General features: G+C 32.5%; 3 protein-coding genes across 4 annotated transcripts; 1 reads left to right on the forward strand and 2 right to left on the reverse strand.

The window, feature by feature from the left end:
- Positions 1-3,776: 3,776 nt before the first annotated feature.
- On the reverse strand, positions 3,777-5,867 carry LOC112712566 (glutamyl-tRNA(Gln) amidotransferase subunit C, chloroplastic/mitochondrial). Its single transcript, XM_025765488.3, has 5 exons — positions 5,569-5,867; positions 5,439-5,479; positions 4,988-5,043; positions 4,078-4,126; positions 3,777-3,980 (listed from the first exon to the last, which is right to left on the reverse strand). The coding sequence occupies exons 1-5, from the start codon at positions 5,785-5,787 to the stop codon at positions 3,905-3,907; spliced, it is 441 nt and encodes a 146-aa protein (XP_025621273.1). The 5' UTR covers positions 5,788-5,867; the 3' UTR covers positions 3,777-3,904.
- A 75-nt stretch (positions 5,868-5,942) lies between these two features.
- LOC112712562 (protein GET4) lies at positions 5,943-11,262 on the forward strand. The gene is made up of 12 exons (XM_025765480.3): positions 5,943-6,088; positions 6,903-6,982; positions 7,833-7,911; positions 8,289-8,370; positions 8,554-8,704; positions 8,827-8,917; positions 9,566-9,649; positions 9,822-9,868; positions 10,060-10,188; positions 10,337-10,421; positions 10,703-10,780; positions 10,867-11,262. Exons 1-12 carry the CDS (start codon positions 6,041-6,043, stop codon positions 10,885-10,887), a joined length of 975 nt encoding a protein of 324 aa, XP_025621265.1. The 5' UTR covers positions 5,943-6,040; the 3' UTR covers positions 10,888-11,262.
- Positions 11,263-11,568: 306 nt separating this feature from the next.
- Positions 11,569-14,652, reverse strand: LOC112712565 (uncharacterized). Of its 2 annotated transcripts, XM_025765487.3 has the most exons (5): positions 14,290-14,639; positions 13,847-13,897; positions 12,704-12,974; positions 11,909-12,251; positions 11,569-11,753 (listed from the first exon to the last, which is right to left on the reverse strand). In XM_025765487.3, exons 3-5 carry the CDS (start codon positions 12,850-12,852, stop codon positions 11,688-11,690), a joined length of 558 nt encoding a protein of 185 aa, XP_025621272.1. In that variant the 5' UTR covers positions 12,853-12,974; positions 13,847-13,897; positions 14,290-14,639; the 3' UTR covers positions 11,569-11,687. The 2 variants fall into 2 exon arrangements, with proteins under 2 accessions (XP_025621272.1, XP_025621271.1); XM_025765486.3 differs by lacking the exon at positions 13,847-13,897 and having other exon boundaries at positions 14,290-14,652.
- Positions 14,653-18,248: the final 3,596 nt, after the last annotated feature.

Genomic DNA, 18,248 nt, shown 5'->3' on the forward strand with positions numbered 1-18,248 from the left:
TCTCAATCTTTGTTAACCTCCTTTCTCCCCAAAAATCACCACTTACACATTTCTCCTTCACCTGTAACATATTGCAACTTTGGTTAAGCTTTTCAACTGTAATAAACAACTTAAGATACAACTTAACATTTGGATTAGTCATAAACACAATTAAGATATAACTTAACATTTTAATTAGTGTTTTAAGTTCTAACTCTCAGGCATCACTCCCATATTTGTCAGTGAACTTGAAGTTATCAATAGCCACCTATAATCACCATTCACTTGGTTATCATAGTTTGCGACCAAGTTATATATATATATATATATCTTTTATAAAAAAAAAATAACTCTCTACTATTCTAATTTTTTGAATTTTAAAATTAAAAATAGATTAATTTGAGTTGACTTAAATTATAGTTAATTTTTTAGACTTTTTCATATATATAAGATAACTTTTTGTATTTTTTTAATTTTACTTTAAATAATAGAAATATACAAAAAAACAACGTAAATATAATATTTTTCAAAATTGTATGACAATAGAAGTATTTTTTAAAGTTGATTGGTGAATGAAATATATATATATATATATATATATATATATATATATATATATATATATTATATAGAAAGGTATATTTCTCAATATATATATATATTATAAATATAACTCTAAATAAAATAGAATTTCTATATTTTTAAAAATAAAAAATAAAAAATAAATGATTTAAATTGAACAAAAACTATTTATCTTTTAAGAATTAATATAAATATAAAATATCAAATATAATTAATTTATAAGAATATGAGAATATTATTAAATTTTATTATATTTGATTATTAATTAATTATTAATATTTAAAAAATATAAAATAAAATATATTATTAAAATATTAAATTAAAAAAATTAAATTAATAATTAAATAATAGCTAAAATAACAAAAATCCTAGAAAAATTTTTAAGTGTACACCATCATATCACTATTTCGGTGAATTTTAATTGTTAATTTTAATTATAAAAAAATATATAATATTTATAATTAAAACTAATGTTAAAAATTACTGACGGTAGGACGGTACACTTTGAAAATCTTCCAATACTATATATGCAGTTTATTGGTTCGTAGTGGGTAATTGATGTGATCCAATAATTGTTCTCTTGTTGAGAGAAAAATAATGGGAGTCCATACAGTGCTACCCTAATCAATAATAGGATTAAACTTTCCTAGACCCCTAAAGTGAATTATATAATCTGTTCAGTAATTACAAGGTAAAAGAAAAGTAAAAACTTTTAATTGTTAAAAAAATATAAACATAGGAATAACGTGTCAAATTTCGACCTATCTCTTAAATTTTTTTTAAATTAATAAACCAGTAAATTTTTTAAATTATATGCATATAAAAAATATTAAATTAGATTTTTTTTAGATGTTTCTTATTAAATAAAGAATGTTGTATTTCTTAACCACTAATAAATAAATTTTAGTTTTTTATTTATTATATATATAAATTTAAAATTTAAAGTTTAAGATTGATAGTTTAAGATTCTTAGGGTTTAGGAGATTTATAGTTTAGGTTTTAGAATTTCAATAATATTATTATTTTTATTTTTTTGAAACATATTAACATTCACCCCAAATCAGACATTATATATTTATTTATGTATATTATGAGTAATTAATTTGATAACTAATTTTTTATATATATATAGTATAATTAATTTCTATCAAGTGAACAATTTAAATTATCACGTCAAAATTTTATATTTTAGACTTTTAATTTATTTTTTAATTTTTACTCAAAATTTTTATTTTGTCTGCCTGGAAGCGTAAGGTGCAAGCCGCAACTCTATTTTAATAGTAGGGTTTCATTTTTTTTATGCAAAGTCAAATTTTATTGATGCAATAAAATAAAATGTCCATCTTAAACTTTACAGTAAGGATAAAAATGAGTATTACTCAATCAAATAAAAAAATCTAAAGATTAACTCCTAAGCAAAAAAAGAAACATTACTGAAAAATATAAGAGAGTAAAGTGAAGTAGGGAAAAAAGTTATTGAATAAGGTAGCGTCGCAGTGGAGCTTTATCAATGAAGGCTAGTCACTACATTTAAAGTTTTAGACTTTACAATAGTTACTATTTTTTGAAGAGAAATGATTTTGATTTTGGAGATTCTCAAATTTCTCATCTTTTAAATTTGCCAATTTAGTATTGTTATTAAATGAGTTTTTTTTTTTTTAGTTGCTTTCTTTCTCTGAATTGTTCCTGAAACCATAACCATTATTTTTATGTTTCTGTTTTTTAGATTGTCCAATAAAGATTTTCTATTTTTTAAGCATTTTCTGATGTTGAACACTGAGTAAGGCAGTGGAGAGTTAATTCTACCTAGCATCGGAATGATTGCAGATTAGGTTCACCATTTAGATTTTAAAGTGTAACCTTTCTTTGACTAATAAGCCTTCATGCATTATTTTTCAGAGAAAAAATTTAATTTTGGACGAATATTTTAACTTTTAAATTAAACTCCAAATTTCTCTCCTTTTACACTATTCTGGCAAGAACTCAATTGGTGCATAATAGAACTGAATGATCAAAGTATATTCAGAAGTAACTGAATAGCATTCACTATTCTCCTTATTCCAGGTAACCATATCTTTTGCTGATTTGATGCTTGTGTTTATAATTGCCTGCACTACTGTGTGTGTGAATGTTGAGGTGATTAGCTCTTGATTCTAATTTTGATTTGGTAAGAGTAGTTCAGAAATTTAAATTGAGTGATTGTGTGAACCGTTGAAAATTTGAATTTCATTCGGTTGAATTTGTTTTATCTAATTATTCTCTAAGATTTTAACTGAATGCCTCCTTCCAATCATTCAAAAAATGCCCTTCTCCAAAACTTTTTTACTCTCTAGAATATTTTTTTAACTCTAAGATGAATTATTACCTATTTCTGTACGTACAAAGATTGAAAATGTAAAATATTTGCATTGATAGACCTTGTAAAATAGAGAATGAGACCGAAAAATCAACCTCTATTCCTGTTTTTCTAATATAGCCAAGTTAAAGTTCTGAAATCCTTAAAATACAAACCACCTTAATTCTTTAGTCTACAAACAATCCACCAATTAATTCACGACATCTATCTCTTTGTGTTCTTTTGTCCCAGAAAAATTATATTAGATGTTCTCTAAAAATATATTGGAGAACTTAAAATAGCTTAATGTATAGATAGGCACTGCAATTAACACTGTTTTTATTAAAATTTTTCTGCCACTAACTGAAAGCAAAGCTTGCTTTCAGTACTGTAATTTTTATAAAATCTTGTCTTTAACAGTGTAACCATGTTAAGTTGGAAAAATTAGGGAGAAGATGCGATGAACTGATAAAAGATTTTAGAGAACCAAATGCATCCCTTGATGGCTTCCGATTTGGTGGACTACCATTCTATGATTATGAAAAAGCATGCTTGGAGGCACAATGGGACTATAGAGTTAATGGATCTTACAACAAGAAGCTCCTACAAGCTATGGAGAAATTAAAGAGTAGTGGTGAGTTATCAAGAAATTTAGAAGATTGGCACATAGAACATATCTAGAATGTTTCTTTCTTTTTGGAGATTAGAAAATTGCAAACAAAACCTTGAACTTATGAAAACAATCAAATGCTCCAAAAAAAACATAGTTTAGTGTCTGCTGCTAGTTTTAGCATCAATTGCTATAACTCTTGCCTTCTGAGAACTAAGGACACATATGATTGTTTTATGAGAATGAGACTAATGGCAGGACACAAACTCATGATGACAAAAATGAATGTTATATAGATTAAGAGCTAGATCATTTTCCAATAAAAAGAACCCAGAAATGCAGAGTACAAAACCATAGTCTTGTTTCCTTGTATCAAATCAAGTACCTTTACAAAGTTTTTAGTCCATACTTAAGACCCTTGGAACTTTAATATACGGCTCCTCATAGCTTGGAACAGCACCAATCATCGCATCCCTGTGAAGCACAGACCGAAAACCAACACATTTGAATCAACAGTTTTTCAACTATGTCCAATTGAAACATAATGATTAATGGATAACTTCATTTTCACCTGTGATCAAATGTTTCCGGAACATTGTCGCGCAAATTGTTTTCGGTCTCTGCAGATATCGTTAGAAAAAACAAGTTTAGGAATTACCAATTATGAAGGCAAGCCAATGATCAATCCTATTTCCATTCCTAGTTTGCTCTCGTGTAAAAGAACACATACCATGGAATGAAAAATTTATTGAGAACAGGAAAACACTCTTAAATGATTGAAAAGAAAAGGATGTATTATATGAACAGCATCAATCACTCCACCATGTAAAACTAGTTGAAAAAATTGGCTAAATGACATCAATAGCATCAAACTTGCATTTCCAACAAATGAATGTAAAGTAGTAACTGCACACATGATAAATAATAGGACGCAATAGCATTATTCGATATATGTAGCCGACCTTATCTAGTTAGTGGGATAAAGTTTTGCTGCTATTGTCGTTTAATATTAAGCAGTAACAATTTATGATGGAACCGGACAACTATAAGATATCCTTTTCATCATAAACTGTAAACATGCTTTTTACATTCTAAATTAAGTCGTATTTACTCTCAATGTCTTGAATTATTAAAAGGCAATCAATTTTATTTCATTTAGTAATTACTAGGATGTTTAAGAGAATCAATTAGGATAAACCATTTCTTAAGCTGCATTTTGTTTTGCAATCCGGGTGGAAAAATGATCTTTGAATGCCAAATTCTTGTACTCGGTGGCAACACCTACTTTATCACTATCGGATTTTAATCCGGCATCCATTTAACACTCAAAACTTCTATTTTTCACCACTGGATTAGATTTGGTGTTCAAAAACACCATATTTTTTGGTGTGCAAATGTTGCAAGTCATCAAAGTGAATGCTATCAAAGATAAGCATGTGAACACTAGTAGCTGAAAAGTAATGATGAAGGATATTGAGAACCTGCTCTAATGGAGGGCTCAACACTTTGGAGATCAACATCTTGAAGCTGCCCAAACCTGCAACACAAACCAATCCATATAATCAAACCAAGCAAAATTCCTCTAAGATACAAAAATGTAAAGCTTCCAATATTTGCAACAGTTGCTCAATTCCTCCTTGGGTTTTAGCTATACCATAACTGAATGTTTTGTTCCACACTTTGATGTTTTCAAATAATTTAACACATAAGAAACATAGTTTAAAGAAAAGTAGCAAATTCTTTGGCTAAACCAATGAATTGTTGAACAACCAAATTTACAAACCCTCATAATTTGAATTCAAATGAGTTATATATAACAAAGATTAAGATATCAATCAAACTAAATTCAAATTCCAACATACTAAAACCTAAATTCTAACTGATGTTATCATTGCTTTATCAACAATAGTAAGATTCCGGGAACATACTTACCAGTCAATCACCTGTTGAATCTTTGGAGCAAATTCTTCAACCTGCAAATAACAAACTAATGAAAAAAAAATGCCAAACCCCAAAATAGTGAAACATAAAACACATGATACCACAAAGAAAGAAAACAAACCTCATCCGGGGTGAGAGAAATTTGAGCTGTTTTTGCCAAACGAGACACATCTGGTGGTTGGAGAGAGGAACATGTGCTCTTTGATGAGAAGCTCCTGAACTTCAACAACTTCTTCTTGTTATGAATGCTAAAGCTTAACCTCGGAGACCTCAAAAAGCTACCACAAAACACAGCATATGAATATGAAGCTCCCTTCACCATAGCACCAACGCCACCCATCTTCCTCCAAAATTCTCTAACCTCGCTCTATCCTCAAAAGCTTCTCCAAAATTTTCATTTTAGTCCCTCGGGTAAAAGCCAAAATTACCCCTTTGGTCCTTATATAAATAGAAAATCTTTTTTATTTTCAAAAGGGCAACTTTTTTTATTTTTCTCAATTTTTGTCTGGTTTCCATTTGGAAAAACCGAAAAGCTCTAATTTTTCTTGAGCTCCATCAAAAAGGGGATTGCAGGAAAGAGCATCATCGTTGCCATGTCGCGGCATAGATCCAGAAGATTAGAACTACCTCCGGCTCAAGAGGTACGATACCCATCAATCTTCTCTTTTCATTTTTGGGTCCAAACTGAACAAAAGTGAAAATCTCATCCTAGTAATTTAGCCCTTTTCATGGTTTCATCTTGTGTAGTCTAAGTGGAACGAAAAGTTTTGTTTTTTTATAATTCTAATGCTTATTGATTTTATATTGGTTTTGTTTCTTTAACAACAAAAAGAGGAAACTTTTGTTGTAACGTTTTTTCTGCTGCAGTACCCGATGTTGATTTGGCTGAAAAATCATGTTTTTGGATGATTTTGATTTGCTTGAATCACAAAGACATTGTTTTGATTTATTATTACTATTATTATGTTATTTTTTTTAATTTCTAGCGGGTATGCTTTTGTTGCTACTATATAAAAGGTTTAGATTAAAAGGGAAACAGATTCTGCATAGGATGAGTTACGTTTTACTCATTTACTTCACCTTTGAATCGTTCTCTGGTTTTCTTAAGCCCTTTTATCTTCTTAGTTACTGTTGAATCCTGTGTTTGGTATTCCCCATTTCCTTTCCATTATCCTTGTTTGCACCATGGAGCAGTAGCACTATTCTACAGTAGTGACAATTGCACACTCTTGACGTATTTTCATGCAAAACAATTGGATAAATAAATAATACTGTGGTCCCATTGTGACTTCTTCTTATTTGCATCTTTGGTTGTTCATATTACCTCACACAGTTTCTGCAAATGTCTCTGTTTTTTGAAGGGCTAGGTCTTCTTATAAGCATTGTGTTGCCTATGCTCTTCTTTTATTGTCATTTTTCTTTAAGGATTTTCCTATTTCTTATGCTGAAATGCAGAATATTGAAAAATTGGAGAAAGTTATAAATGAGGGCAACTGTTATGGAGCTCAACAAATGTACAAATCGATTAGTGCCAGGTTCATACAGTTTCTAACTTTTACTTATTCGTTATTACCACTAATTGTATTCGACTCTCTTTTAAACCACGAGTAATTAGTTTTGCAGTTGTTATTCTCTTTCGTTTTCAAGTGTATACTTTATAGCAGTAGCTCATAAAGCAATCAGATAGCCAGTTGCTCATTGGTGTAGTCGATAGCCTAGAATAGCTAATCCTTTGCAGCTTAATGGAAGGAAGATTTTAACATTAGTAGGAGGCAATTCAGCAGAGATAGAACCATAAATTACTCTCCTTTCAAGAACTGGATAATGTAGTTTCATGTGGTGAACGCTTTTGCTATTTTTGGTGAATCATGATTTTGCTATTAGAGTTTGGAATATATTCTTATATGCCACTTTAGACTTTAGGGAGGAGAAAAGAAGGTAATTTCTTTGGCAGTATACAACCTATGATGTTTTTTGGTGCCGATAGGTAGATTGAGTTGCTGGAATTTTCATGGATCTATAGTTTTTTCCCTGTTATATCCCTTGTGTAACATAGTCTTTAATTTTTTAACTCTCTATGGTGCTTTGCTAGTCTTTTGCTTGATGTTCTTCTTTCTTTTTTTCTTTTTTTGTATTGTTATTGTTTCTTTTAGGATATAACTTCCCCTATGCTTATGTATTTTTATTCTCCAATAAAACCTGTTGTTCTTCTAATATGTGGAGTGTACTTTTCTTATATCGTCCAAATAGATATGTGCTTGTTTAAGTCATAGGAGGATAATTTTGAGAAGTTTCATTACTTTGGTCTCCAACTCTCCACTAACTAATACATGTGCATCAATTTTAAGTTGTTAACATTGATGAAGAAAAAATGTTTTGCTGCAGATATGTATCTGCTGAGAGGTATTCTGAAGCATTAGATATCCTACATTCAGGAGCTTGCCTTCAATTGACTCATGGGCAGGTTGTACATCTTCTATATCAATGCCTTTCTAGATATACTTTTTTGACCTTTATTTAGGCATATAGGATAACTGTTATCTAGTTTCCTTGCAAGTGTATCAGACAAGTAGATGTTGATTGTGCATGACTGTTTCCTTTGTTGTGATGTTTGTGAGAGACTCTATGAGCTCATTTTTTTGTTTTTTCATTTTTGGTGTGGGAAAGGGAAAATGGTTGATGGAGGATCATGAGTCCTTTTATTTAGATTGATTGCTCTATTTAATTTTCACATATTTTAAAATCAGGAATCAAATTTTAATTTTTATGATGAATTGTTCTTCAATGATTTTTACATTTGACAAACGACAAAGCCTAATGCTCCATTTCTCTATATTTAAGGTTACATGCGGAGCAGAGCTTGCTTCAATGTATGTGGAGACCTTAGTGAAAGGGAAAATTCCTTATGATGAAAAAACACTTGGTGCGCTCTAATCTTGTCTTTTATCAGTGTTTTATTACTCTTGTGTCTACGTATGTCAAAATTTAAATGATTTTAAGGTCCCCCTTTGTCAGTGTAGAAAAGAAATATGCATACCTCTCTCTCTTAATATTTAACCAATAACCATGAAATCTGCTACTTATTACTGATGAATCTCAATGATAGATCTTGTCAAGAAAATCTATCAGGCGTTTCCTCGGGTTCCACTGCCACAACACTTGTGGGATGTTGATGATGTGCAGCAGCTTTCTGAAGACATCGGAACGGCAAAGGCACGTGTTGAAGGCTGTTCCTCATTCTTAAAAGCTGCTATCAGGTGAGACTTCACAAAATAGAAATATCCAGCATATGTGCTGTTTAAGTTTATCCCATATATAAAATCACATGTTCCTTCTGAATAATATTTCTGGCTTGGTTGGTATTGTATTCACTATTCAGATGGTCAGCCGAATATGGAGCAGATAGTAATGGATCTCCTGAACTGCACATTATGCTAGCCGAATACATATATTCGGAAAGTCCTGAGGCGGTATGTTTCAAAATGGTGCTTCAAGTGCTTGTTCATTGTCACTCCTCTTAAATCTAATGACCATACCTGTGTCTCTAGAGTTTGTTTCAAGCCCCTTTTGCTTTGCCAACATGTGTTTGAATTTTGTCTTGTACATGATTTTTGGTGGGGGGAAACTCATGTCAGTGGAGATATGTAAAAGTTCTTCTAGTTTGAATATTTAAAAAAATTGACGTAACACAAATAAACATTGATGATTTGGGATGATTTGGTTTACTGTCCGTCATAGAAATTTGGCAGATGTTATAATTAAAAAAGAAATTAGGTATAAGATGAGAGGAAGAAATATAAACTTCACCAATGTACTCTCAGTTTGTTTGAAGGAAGTATTTTTGGAACACAGTTTAGATAATAATGTAAATGCTCATTGCATAGCAGATAAAGCGGTGGATAATGTCTGAAAAGTAAGAAATGGTGGCTCGTTTTTAATTGGGTTTTGAAATAAAATATAATTGACGGTTCTGGGGTTTAGATAGAATTCCTTTTCTGGAAGAGGGAAGCAGCTCCATTTTTATTCTTCTTTGGAGCTGATAGATCTATGAATTTGCATTCTGCTGTGGAAAGCTTCACTTACACTTGAATGAATATCAATACACTTTTTAAATGCAGGATATAGGTAAAGTAACATATCATTTTACGAGAGGAAATGATCCAAAGAAGTTTGCTTCTACTCTGGTGAACTTTCTGGGCAAGGTACACACTTCCATGCCTTTTTTATTTTTCTCCTTGCTAGGAGCTTCACAAATTCTGTTGAGACATGCAAACTTGCAAGCAATTTTGAACTTATCCTTTCTGAAAAAATTAAACATTCTTGGCATAAGCTTAGGAGGAAGGTTAAACTGATATGCTTTCCATAATATTATAGTGCTATCCTGGTGAAGATGATCTGGCGATTGCTCGAGCGGTTTTAAGGTAAAGGCACTAAGAAATTAATTCTCACTTAGGATTCCTTGCCTACATGATCATTTTTCTCTTTCCCTTATGATACTTATACAACGTTTGCTCTTTGCATTGCAATTCTAGTTCGTAGATATTTTTTTCCCCTTTCCTTTTTATGATTATTTATTTATTTATTTTTTCTGTGGTTTCCTAATGCATGACAGGTTTTTGTGTCAAGGTAATTTGAGAGATGCCAACCTATTAGTTGAAGAGGTAAAGACACAAATCGAATCCACCGAGATTGAGTTCCCAAAGTCAGAGTTAATGCAGTTCATCACTTATCTTTTGCAAACGTAAGCTGCCTGTGATGCTTCATTGATTCATTGAGCAATTTGTGTTCTATGTTTAGAAATAATGAAGCATACTTTCTATTGTAGTGTTTCATTGGTCATGCTACATGCAAACTTTTCTGAATTTTCATAACTTTCTAATTTGGTGTAGGATGGAGAGAGATGCTTTGCCTCTTTTTAATATGTTGAGAGTAAATTATAAGTCAAGTATTGACAGGGAACCTGCATTCCATGAGGTCAGCTAACTCACAATACCAAGCCATTTTTAGTTTTATCATCTTTTGTTGTTGGCTAACTTGCATGATCCTCAAACACATTTAATATGTGTTCTATGAGTATGTGCAACCAGTGATTCTTACTTTTTTTTAATATAATGTTGATATTGTAAATAAAAGTGAGCAGTTGCGAATGATTTTGGATCACACATCCAATACACTCGAACTCGATACTTATTGATCGTTTTTGTCTTGGCACGATGCTAAAATGCTGCAATTGACATGCAAAAATTGTGATTTAGATGCTAGATGACATTGCAGAGAAGTTTTTTGGAGTACAGAGAAGGAATCCCATGGGGATGTTTGGAGATATATTCAAGGTGAGAGACACTACTCACCGTATATTTTAGTATAAATATCCTCTGAAATGAATTATAAAGTTCCATCTTAATTTCTTGTTTTGCAGTTGATGGGGTCTGCTGAATGAGTTACTCATTGTTGAAACACTGCCAGATAGGACAGCAACTTCTATTGAAAATTCTGATAATTATAGCACCTTTATTTTCATTCTTTTTTAGGATAGAGCAATCTGTCTCAGTAAACAAAAGCTGTGTGATCTCTTGATATAGTTTATTTTTGGTGAATTTATTGTGATTTATAAATGCTAGATTCACAAATTTGCATAGTACTCATTTCAAGAGTTATTTGCTGTAAAAACTTCTACAGTGGAGATTGATTGCTTTTTATTAGTCTTTCATTTCCATGTCACAGCAACAATTTTCTTCTCATAGCAACGTATTATGGCATTCTACATCAGATTATGTGCTCTGGAAATAAATCAAAGTAGAACAACTCTTTCCAATATTCATCTTGCAATAAACTAAGGCTTTTATTTGGTCACTTTTTCAAAACTACTGTTATTCACATATTTTGAGAAGGTTTATCTTGATACTAAAACAAAATTGTATCCTTCAATATATTATATTATATATCTGATGACTATTATGAATTTTATGAATGACCCATTTCTAAATTCTATCATAATCAGGGATTCTTTTTCACCATAGACAAGCTCAGTTCTTATTGATGGCAAATCAGAATATAGTCTTATTTAAATAGTCAACAACCTCATAGGAAAGCATTTGCTTATGTAAAATGGAAGCACCAATTGAAGCACAATACTAAAATTTCATAAATTGTACTACAGCATCATGAGTGGTATTATACTCTTATTACATTATACATAGTATACATAATCAGTTGAAATGCTTTGAGGAAGCTATGATATTAATCATCGATCAAAAAGGCCACTCCATTATCTTTCTTGAAGCTGTGTGTGGTATGATCAATCACCTGTACATAGAATTAAGTCACATAAAAAATCTACCTTGTGCATGAACAAAAAGATAAAATAAAACAATCAAACTTGGCTTCATTTCCCTCTAAATCTGGTGGCTAATCTCAAGCAGAAGTGAAGTCTCAGTTTTAGTGGAAATCCAAAAACTTACATTTGTATTGCTCAATTCCAGATTGTAGAAGTCCATTGCATCTTCTTTAAATATAGGGCCAGCATGCCATGTCCCGCGATTAAGCTTAAGAAATTTGGAGCCAGAAACCTTGAAGATTTGGACATCATCAATGGCAGGAGGCACGTACGAATGGCCACATCGTGATTGCACAATCTTCTTTCCGGCGTTATCCTTGATGTCATCTGATTCAACAATGGATGGCTTAGCAACTCCAAGATACCAAGCATGGCCACCAATAGAACCAAGGCATTGTGTCACACTTGCATGATGTGTAATATTCGAAAACTTCAGCGGACGATTTTCGATATGCATGATGTAAAACCTGTTATATACCAAGTCATTTCAAGAAGTTGGAGCATAGGTTGGAGCTCAAAATCACCCTAAAATTAAGGAATCTAATCACTATCTCAACTGAACTTAACTAAACTAGTGGACAAACACTATGCATAGCAATGCAGAATCAGAAGTAAGAATTCATGCTTATGTATTCACATATTGCCAATATAACACAAATTGGGAACAGAGATTTGTACAAAACACCTCTCATTGATTAATCAAATACAAGTTAACTAATCTATAGTTGAATAAAACCTCTAATAATACTCATTATCCAAGATTTGCACTTTATATATAGCTAATTAGGCAGACAGAAAAAGATCCAACCAGAATAAACAAGGAGCAAAAGGGTGTATCAAAAGGGAATTAGAATACTTGTGAACTGATAAAAATTGAAGCTTGATTAGAGAGTAAAAAATTGGTGATGGTAAAGGGAACCTGGGAATCCCTTTGGAAAGGTCCAACTGAGCATCATTGGGGCCGAACTCGTCGCCGTCCGGCGAAGCCTCGATGACCTGACCGTAGTCTTTGAAGGTCGACGGAGTTGCTTCGATTGGCTTCAGCGTCACCGCCTTCGTCTCCTCCATAGGAACTTCTGGTTTTCTTTTGCTTTGTCTGCTTTTTTTAATATTTTAGCAAGGTTCTGAGAACCAGACCGGTCATCGAACCGCTCTAATCACTGATTTACTGGTTTACTGTTTCAACCGGTCTAACCGGTGGTTCAACCGGAAAAACCGTTTTAGAATAAAATAATATATAAATTATAATTAAACACCCTAGAATATAATTATAGTCTAATATAAATATTAAAAGATCCAAAGTACATCAGCAACCCTAAGACAACAACACCAGTATATTATTGAACAGCAACAATGAAACAGCGACACATTATCAAAACACTAAAACAGCAACACCAGTACATTAGCAACATCATTCAGCAAGGCAGTGATGACACTAAACTAAACACTAGAAACAGCAAAATCAGTACATTAAAGTACTAAACAGATACGGTAAGCAATAATAATAATAATAGCAGAAAGAAATTGCTTAGGTTGTAAATACTAAATATACAAATCTAAAAGCTAAGCCTTATATCAAATCCATGGCTCTGGTTTTTCTCAAGTTGCCATGTACGTTAAATAAATGGTCCACACATATGCACAGGAACTATTCAGCTGCAGCAATTGTAAAAGCAGCCATGGTAAACCATTAGCAGATCAGCAAAAAAAATAGTGACTGAATTGAAGCTATATATCAATTAAAAACCCTAGAAAAGCAAAAGAAACATAGAAATTATTAACAAATGCAACTTCATCCGTGTTTATGAATCTGTAAATGGACGGGAGCAAATTTAAAAGTAACAAAATCAAAATAGGAGGATTGGTAGGCAAGTTATTAATCACAAATGCATTGTTAGCAGCAATTGCTTCTTGATTATTACATTACGAAACAGCAACAAGGAATCCCTAATCACACTAAACCTGAAATTTCAACAGCAGCAAGTAATCCCTAGTCACACTATACCTGAAATTTCAACAAACATTACAAAACAGCAACAACTAATCCCTAGTCACACTGAACCTGAAATTTCAACAGCAGCAAGTACAGCAACAAGTGATAATCACATTGAACCTGAAATTTCAATAGCAGCAAGTAATCCTTAATCACACATTCACACTAAACCTGAAATTTCAACGATCATTACAACACAGCAACAAGTAATCCCTAGTCACACTGAACTTAAAATTTCAACAGCAGCATGTAATCCCTAATCACACTAAACCTGAAATTTCAACAAACATTACCAAACAGCAACAAGTAATCCCTAATCCCTAAAAAAAAATTCAACAATTATTTGATTTTCAATTTTAGCAGCAACAAGAAAATTTCAACAAAAATTTCAGGAAATAAAGAAAGAACAGCAGCACAAAATCAGCAAAAATGAGCAATTTCACAATTTCACATTAAAAAGAGAAGACTGAGACACGAACAAGAACTGAAGAAGTGAAAGCAGTGACACTAACCTTCGACGGAGACACGGACGGCGACCGGGGAGACGACGGCGAGCAACGACACGGCGAGCTGCTCCAAGCCAACAAAACAGAGAAGCCACGGAGGACGGACGGAGGACAGGGGGAAGGAGGACGCTGAGCTACAAGAGAGGGCTTGGCCACGGACGACGCCGACAGCACGGACGGCCGCAGCACTGCGGCAGAAATGTTGCAGGGAGAACCTAGGGTTTTGGTTTGGGGATTTAACTTTGATTCAGAGTAGAGTGATCCACGATTTGGTAGGGGGGTTGTTGGGGGAAGGGTGAGGGTGTAAACTGTAAACGCATTATTGCATTAACGCAACATTAGGTTTTTTTTTCCTCAAAAAAATCAAAACAGCGTCGTTTATCAAGAACTGGCGGGTTATCGGTCCAATCCAACCAACCGGTTTCTGGTCGGTTCGACAATTTGATAGCAGTTTTTCAAGAGACGGTTATTAGAGGCAGACTAGATCATTTTTACTGCCGGTTTCTGGTTAGACCGGTCAACCAACTAATCCGGTTTTTAAAACATTGTATTTTAGAGGATAAAATGGAAAATTTTTATATACCACAGTTTTTTGATAGAATATTAGTTCTAAACAAATTTTAAACTTTTATTTATGAGATTCAAAATGGACCTTTAAATTTGAGGACAGATTTAATTCGGCCTCTGAAATTTCAATTGATTTAATTTGAACCTTAATTTTTAATAAGTGACTCACGTTAGCTCTTCTGTTAATCTCCATTAACAGCACGGTACTTGAAATGTTAAGTGACATGTGAATTTATTATGTGGCCTGATAAAACTTTGCTGACATGAAAAAAAAATTTAGACTTAACTAGCCCCTTTTAATGAACATAAAACTTTAACAAGTGTCAAATTTTCAAATTGATATTATTTTTTAGATGTTAGAGAATATGATGAAGTGATGAAGAGTACTCGTCAAAGTTCTAGAAGCTGCAACAGGCCTCATTCACACGGAAGTTTGGAAAAGAATTCAAATTGAGTTAGAGTTTGAAAGGTTCCACACTGGTATGGCTATAGGATGCGTCCTGTTTTTCACTGATCTGGAACAAAAGCAAATCCAGAGAAACCATTTTTTAGATGTCCAAACTATAATATAAGTTCTTGAATGGCTTCCTTCTTGAATTTACATCTTCTTTTTATAATACATGTATAATTTATTTTGTGGTTCTTGTTGTGACAGACTTTTGAAAATAAATGGTATGAACTTTTTGTGTGGACAAATGACAAGAAAGAAGAAGACATGATTGGGAGACATGAAAATGAAAATAGTATTAAGCATTGGAAGATGAATGTGGGTTGGAGGATCTGAAATAGAATTTTAAAAGTATGGAATAGTATTTTGAGCTTTTCTCTTATTTTGTTTGTAGTTGTAGTCATTGGCTATGACTTGAGTGTAGGAAAGTGATGAATGAAATTGAATTAATGTCATTACAATTATATTTTTTTTAATATAAATCCGTTTTATAAATTGTAAGTTGTGATTAAACCTGCAAATTTAGTGAGAATATTACAAATATATACGATTTTGTAAATTAGAAGTTGTGACTAAACCTATAAAAATAAAATGGTAAGGATAAACAAGAGACTGATCAAGTATATTATAAATCTGCAAATAATATTAATGAACTAACTTGTCATATATATACCAAATCTCTGAATTGCAAAATATATAATAATAAACCTTTGAATCTGATTTTATAGATCAATCATAGTCATGACAATGACCATTGTAACACATGATAAATCAAGAATGATGTCTAGAGTATCATCATTACAAACACAAACAAAAGGACTATTTAAAAGGTTCCAAAATAAAGTCTTGTACAAGACATGACAAAAGATATAAACAACCATTGACATAAACTTCAGCCACAAAATAGACACAAAATAACCTCAAAACACAACTTCAGATTACATTTATCAATTCATCCACAAAAGACAATATAATTTAATCTATATTTCTTTTTTGGTGTCCGAAGTGGAGACAAATTTCATAAATTTTGTCAACTTTAACGCTGTCCCATAACTAACTCATTGCGTTGGGTCTACACCCAGAGTTGCTCTTCCTTTATGCGGCAGCTTATCTAGCCTTGTGAGTGGAGGTGGAGGCGGAGGCACCTACATATAATTGAAAGTATTTGATAGTTTAAGAATAAACACATGATATTTTCACAAATGTAATTAATTAATGTGTTATATAATGTTACTTGCTCTATCATTTCTAGCGGTGAAATAGTGAGTTGGGTGATGTCAATCTCTGAAGCCTATGAAACATCCACAGTTTGTATACCAACAGTTGCCGCAGCATCATTTGGTGCATTTGTGTTACCTGCATCTTGGAATTTGGATTTAGCTACAACAGTTGCTGCTGCAGTAGCAAGAGCACAGGCAATATCATCAACTTTTCTATGAGCACAACTTATTTTTGTCTGTCCTTTAGCACCACAATAGGTACAAGTGAATTCTTTGTAGACCCTTTTTAACTTTGTTGTAATTTTAGACTTCTTACGGCTCGAAGGCTCCTCATCAACTCCTTTCTCCTTTTCTTCTTAAAGTTTTCTAGCCTTCTCCTTTGGGTTTGGGTTTGATGTTAGTGGTGGTGGAATTGGTTGAGGTGAGCTTAGGTTTAGATAAGTTGTGCTTGGCTGGTGGATTAGGTTGGGCTTGGGTTAGTGATTCAAGTTGGACCTGAGCTGGTGGATCTCTTTGGGCTTGAACTAGTGCTTCGAGTTGGGCCTGGATTGCTGGTTCTTCATTGGACTTTGTAGCTGAGACATCATTTGGGCTTCCTATTGGATTTGGTGTGGTGATAGATGTATCCTTGTCTTCTTCAAGAGCAATGGAAATAAACTCTATTAACTCAGATACTTCATCATTATGAAGTTGAAAAACTCTATACTCAAAATATAAGTAGACTCTTCCTTGATTCATTTTTGTAAAATAGTACATCTCTAACAATTTCTTGTCATGTGAAAGTGCTCTCAGTCCACTCTTTAAAGGTCTACTAAGAATAAGCCACCAACATTCAATAATGTCAAATGTCAGTATAACCGAACTCTTTGTAGTAATCCTTCAGTAAAAATACATCCAATCTATCTTCATCCAGTCCAGTTAATTCATCCGTGTTGTCCTTTTCATAAACTACACTTCCATCATTCTTTGTAACAAAGTTGCCTCCGTAATGATAAACAATGGTTATCAAGTCACCCATCTACAAATATAATTCAAACAATTAACAACTTAACTTTAATATCCAAGGCCTTTTATATCATGCATCAGCTGACTCTACATTAACATGCCAAGCAATGTTTTTTCAGAACAGAAAATGTAAAAATTCATATACAAAAGTGTTCCTTGTAATAATAGCTACACAATTTTTAGCTATCTATAATTAACAGCTACGCATTATCGCATTGACAAACATAATCTATTTACTCATTTTATGAATTTTTCTCATTTTATATTTTCAGAACAAAATATCATTACAGAAAACTTAACCAAATTATTTATCAAAAAAACACAGTTAACACTAATCACAGTAAAAGCTCAGCTATTGAAATCATCTATAAGAAAAAATTGGTACATAAAGAAGTGGTAGACTTACTAACTTGGATGTGCTTTCTTCTCTCTAACACAGTTAACATTAATCATAACCGGTCTTTAAAAAAAATCCTAACAGAAGAGGATCAATAACTAAAACTATCTACTTTTACAATGCATCCAATCCATTTGAGCATCAAATAGAGCACAAATCAATGGCCTGTAAACCCCAATTACGAGAAGACATAAAACATAACATTGAACTCAAATGTAGAATGCTTGCGTCACTAACCTTTTTGGGAGAAACGGTGGTACGCAGGTTCTTCTTCCTCGTCTTAGCAAATGGGAACGCGTGCGACGAACTTTGCCGGCGACCTACACTA

Source organism: Arachis hypogaea, chromosome 9 (assembly GCF_003086295.3).
Source record: "Arachis hypogaea cultivar Tifrunner chromosome 9, arahy.Tifrunner.gnm2.J5K5, whole genome shotgun sequence".
Taxonomy (NCBI): Eukaryota; Viridiplantae; Streptophyta; class Magnoliopsida; order Fabales; family Fabaceae; genus Arachis; species Arachis hypogaea.

Bases quoted from the DNA above. Each gene is read 5' to 3' on its own strand.
- LOC112712566 (XM_025765488.3), bottom strand. From the start codon at position 5,787: ATGGGTGGCGTTGGTGCTATGGTGAAGGGAGCTTCATATTCATATGCT. The intron at 5,480-5,568 runs GTTTGTTTTCTT...TGTTATTTGCAG, and splicing joins TTTCTCTCACCCCGGATGAG to GTTGAAGAATTTGCTCCAAA. The intron at 4,127-4,987 runs GTTCTCAATATC...CGATATCTGCAG, and splicing joins TGAGCCCTCCATTAGAGCAG to AGACCGAAAACAATTTGCGC.
- LOC112712565 (XM_025765486.3), bottom strand. From the start codon at position 12,852: ATGGAGGAGACGAAGGCGGTGACGCTGAAGCCAATCGAAGCAACTCCG. The intron at 12,252-12,703 runs GTTCCCTTTACC...GGTATATAACAG, and splicing joins CTTTCCAAAGGGATTCCCAG to GTTTTACATCATGCATATCG. The intron at 11,754-11,908 runs GTAAGTTTTTGG...TTCTATGTACAG, and splicing joins TGGAATTGAGCAATACAAAT to GTGATTGATCATACCACACA.
- LOC112712562 (XM_025765480.3), top strand. From the start codon at position 6,041: ATGTCGCGGCATAGATCCAGAAGATTAGAACTACCTCCGGCTCAAGAG. The intron at 8,918-9,565 runs GTATGTTTCAAA...TTTTAAATGCAG, and splicing joins ATTCGGAAAGTCCTGAGGCG to GATATAGGTAAAGTAACATA. The intron at 10,422-10,702 runs GTCAGCTAACTC...ATTGTGATTTAG, and splicing joins GGGAACCTGCATTCCATGAG to ATGCTAGATGACATTGCAGA.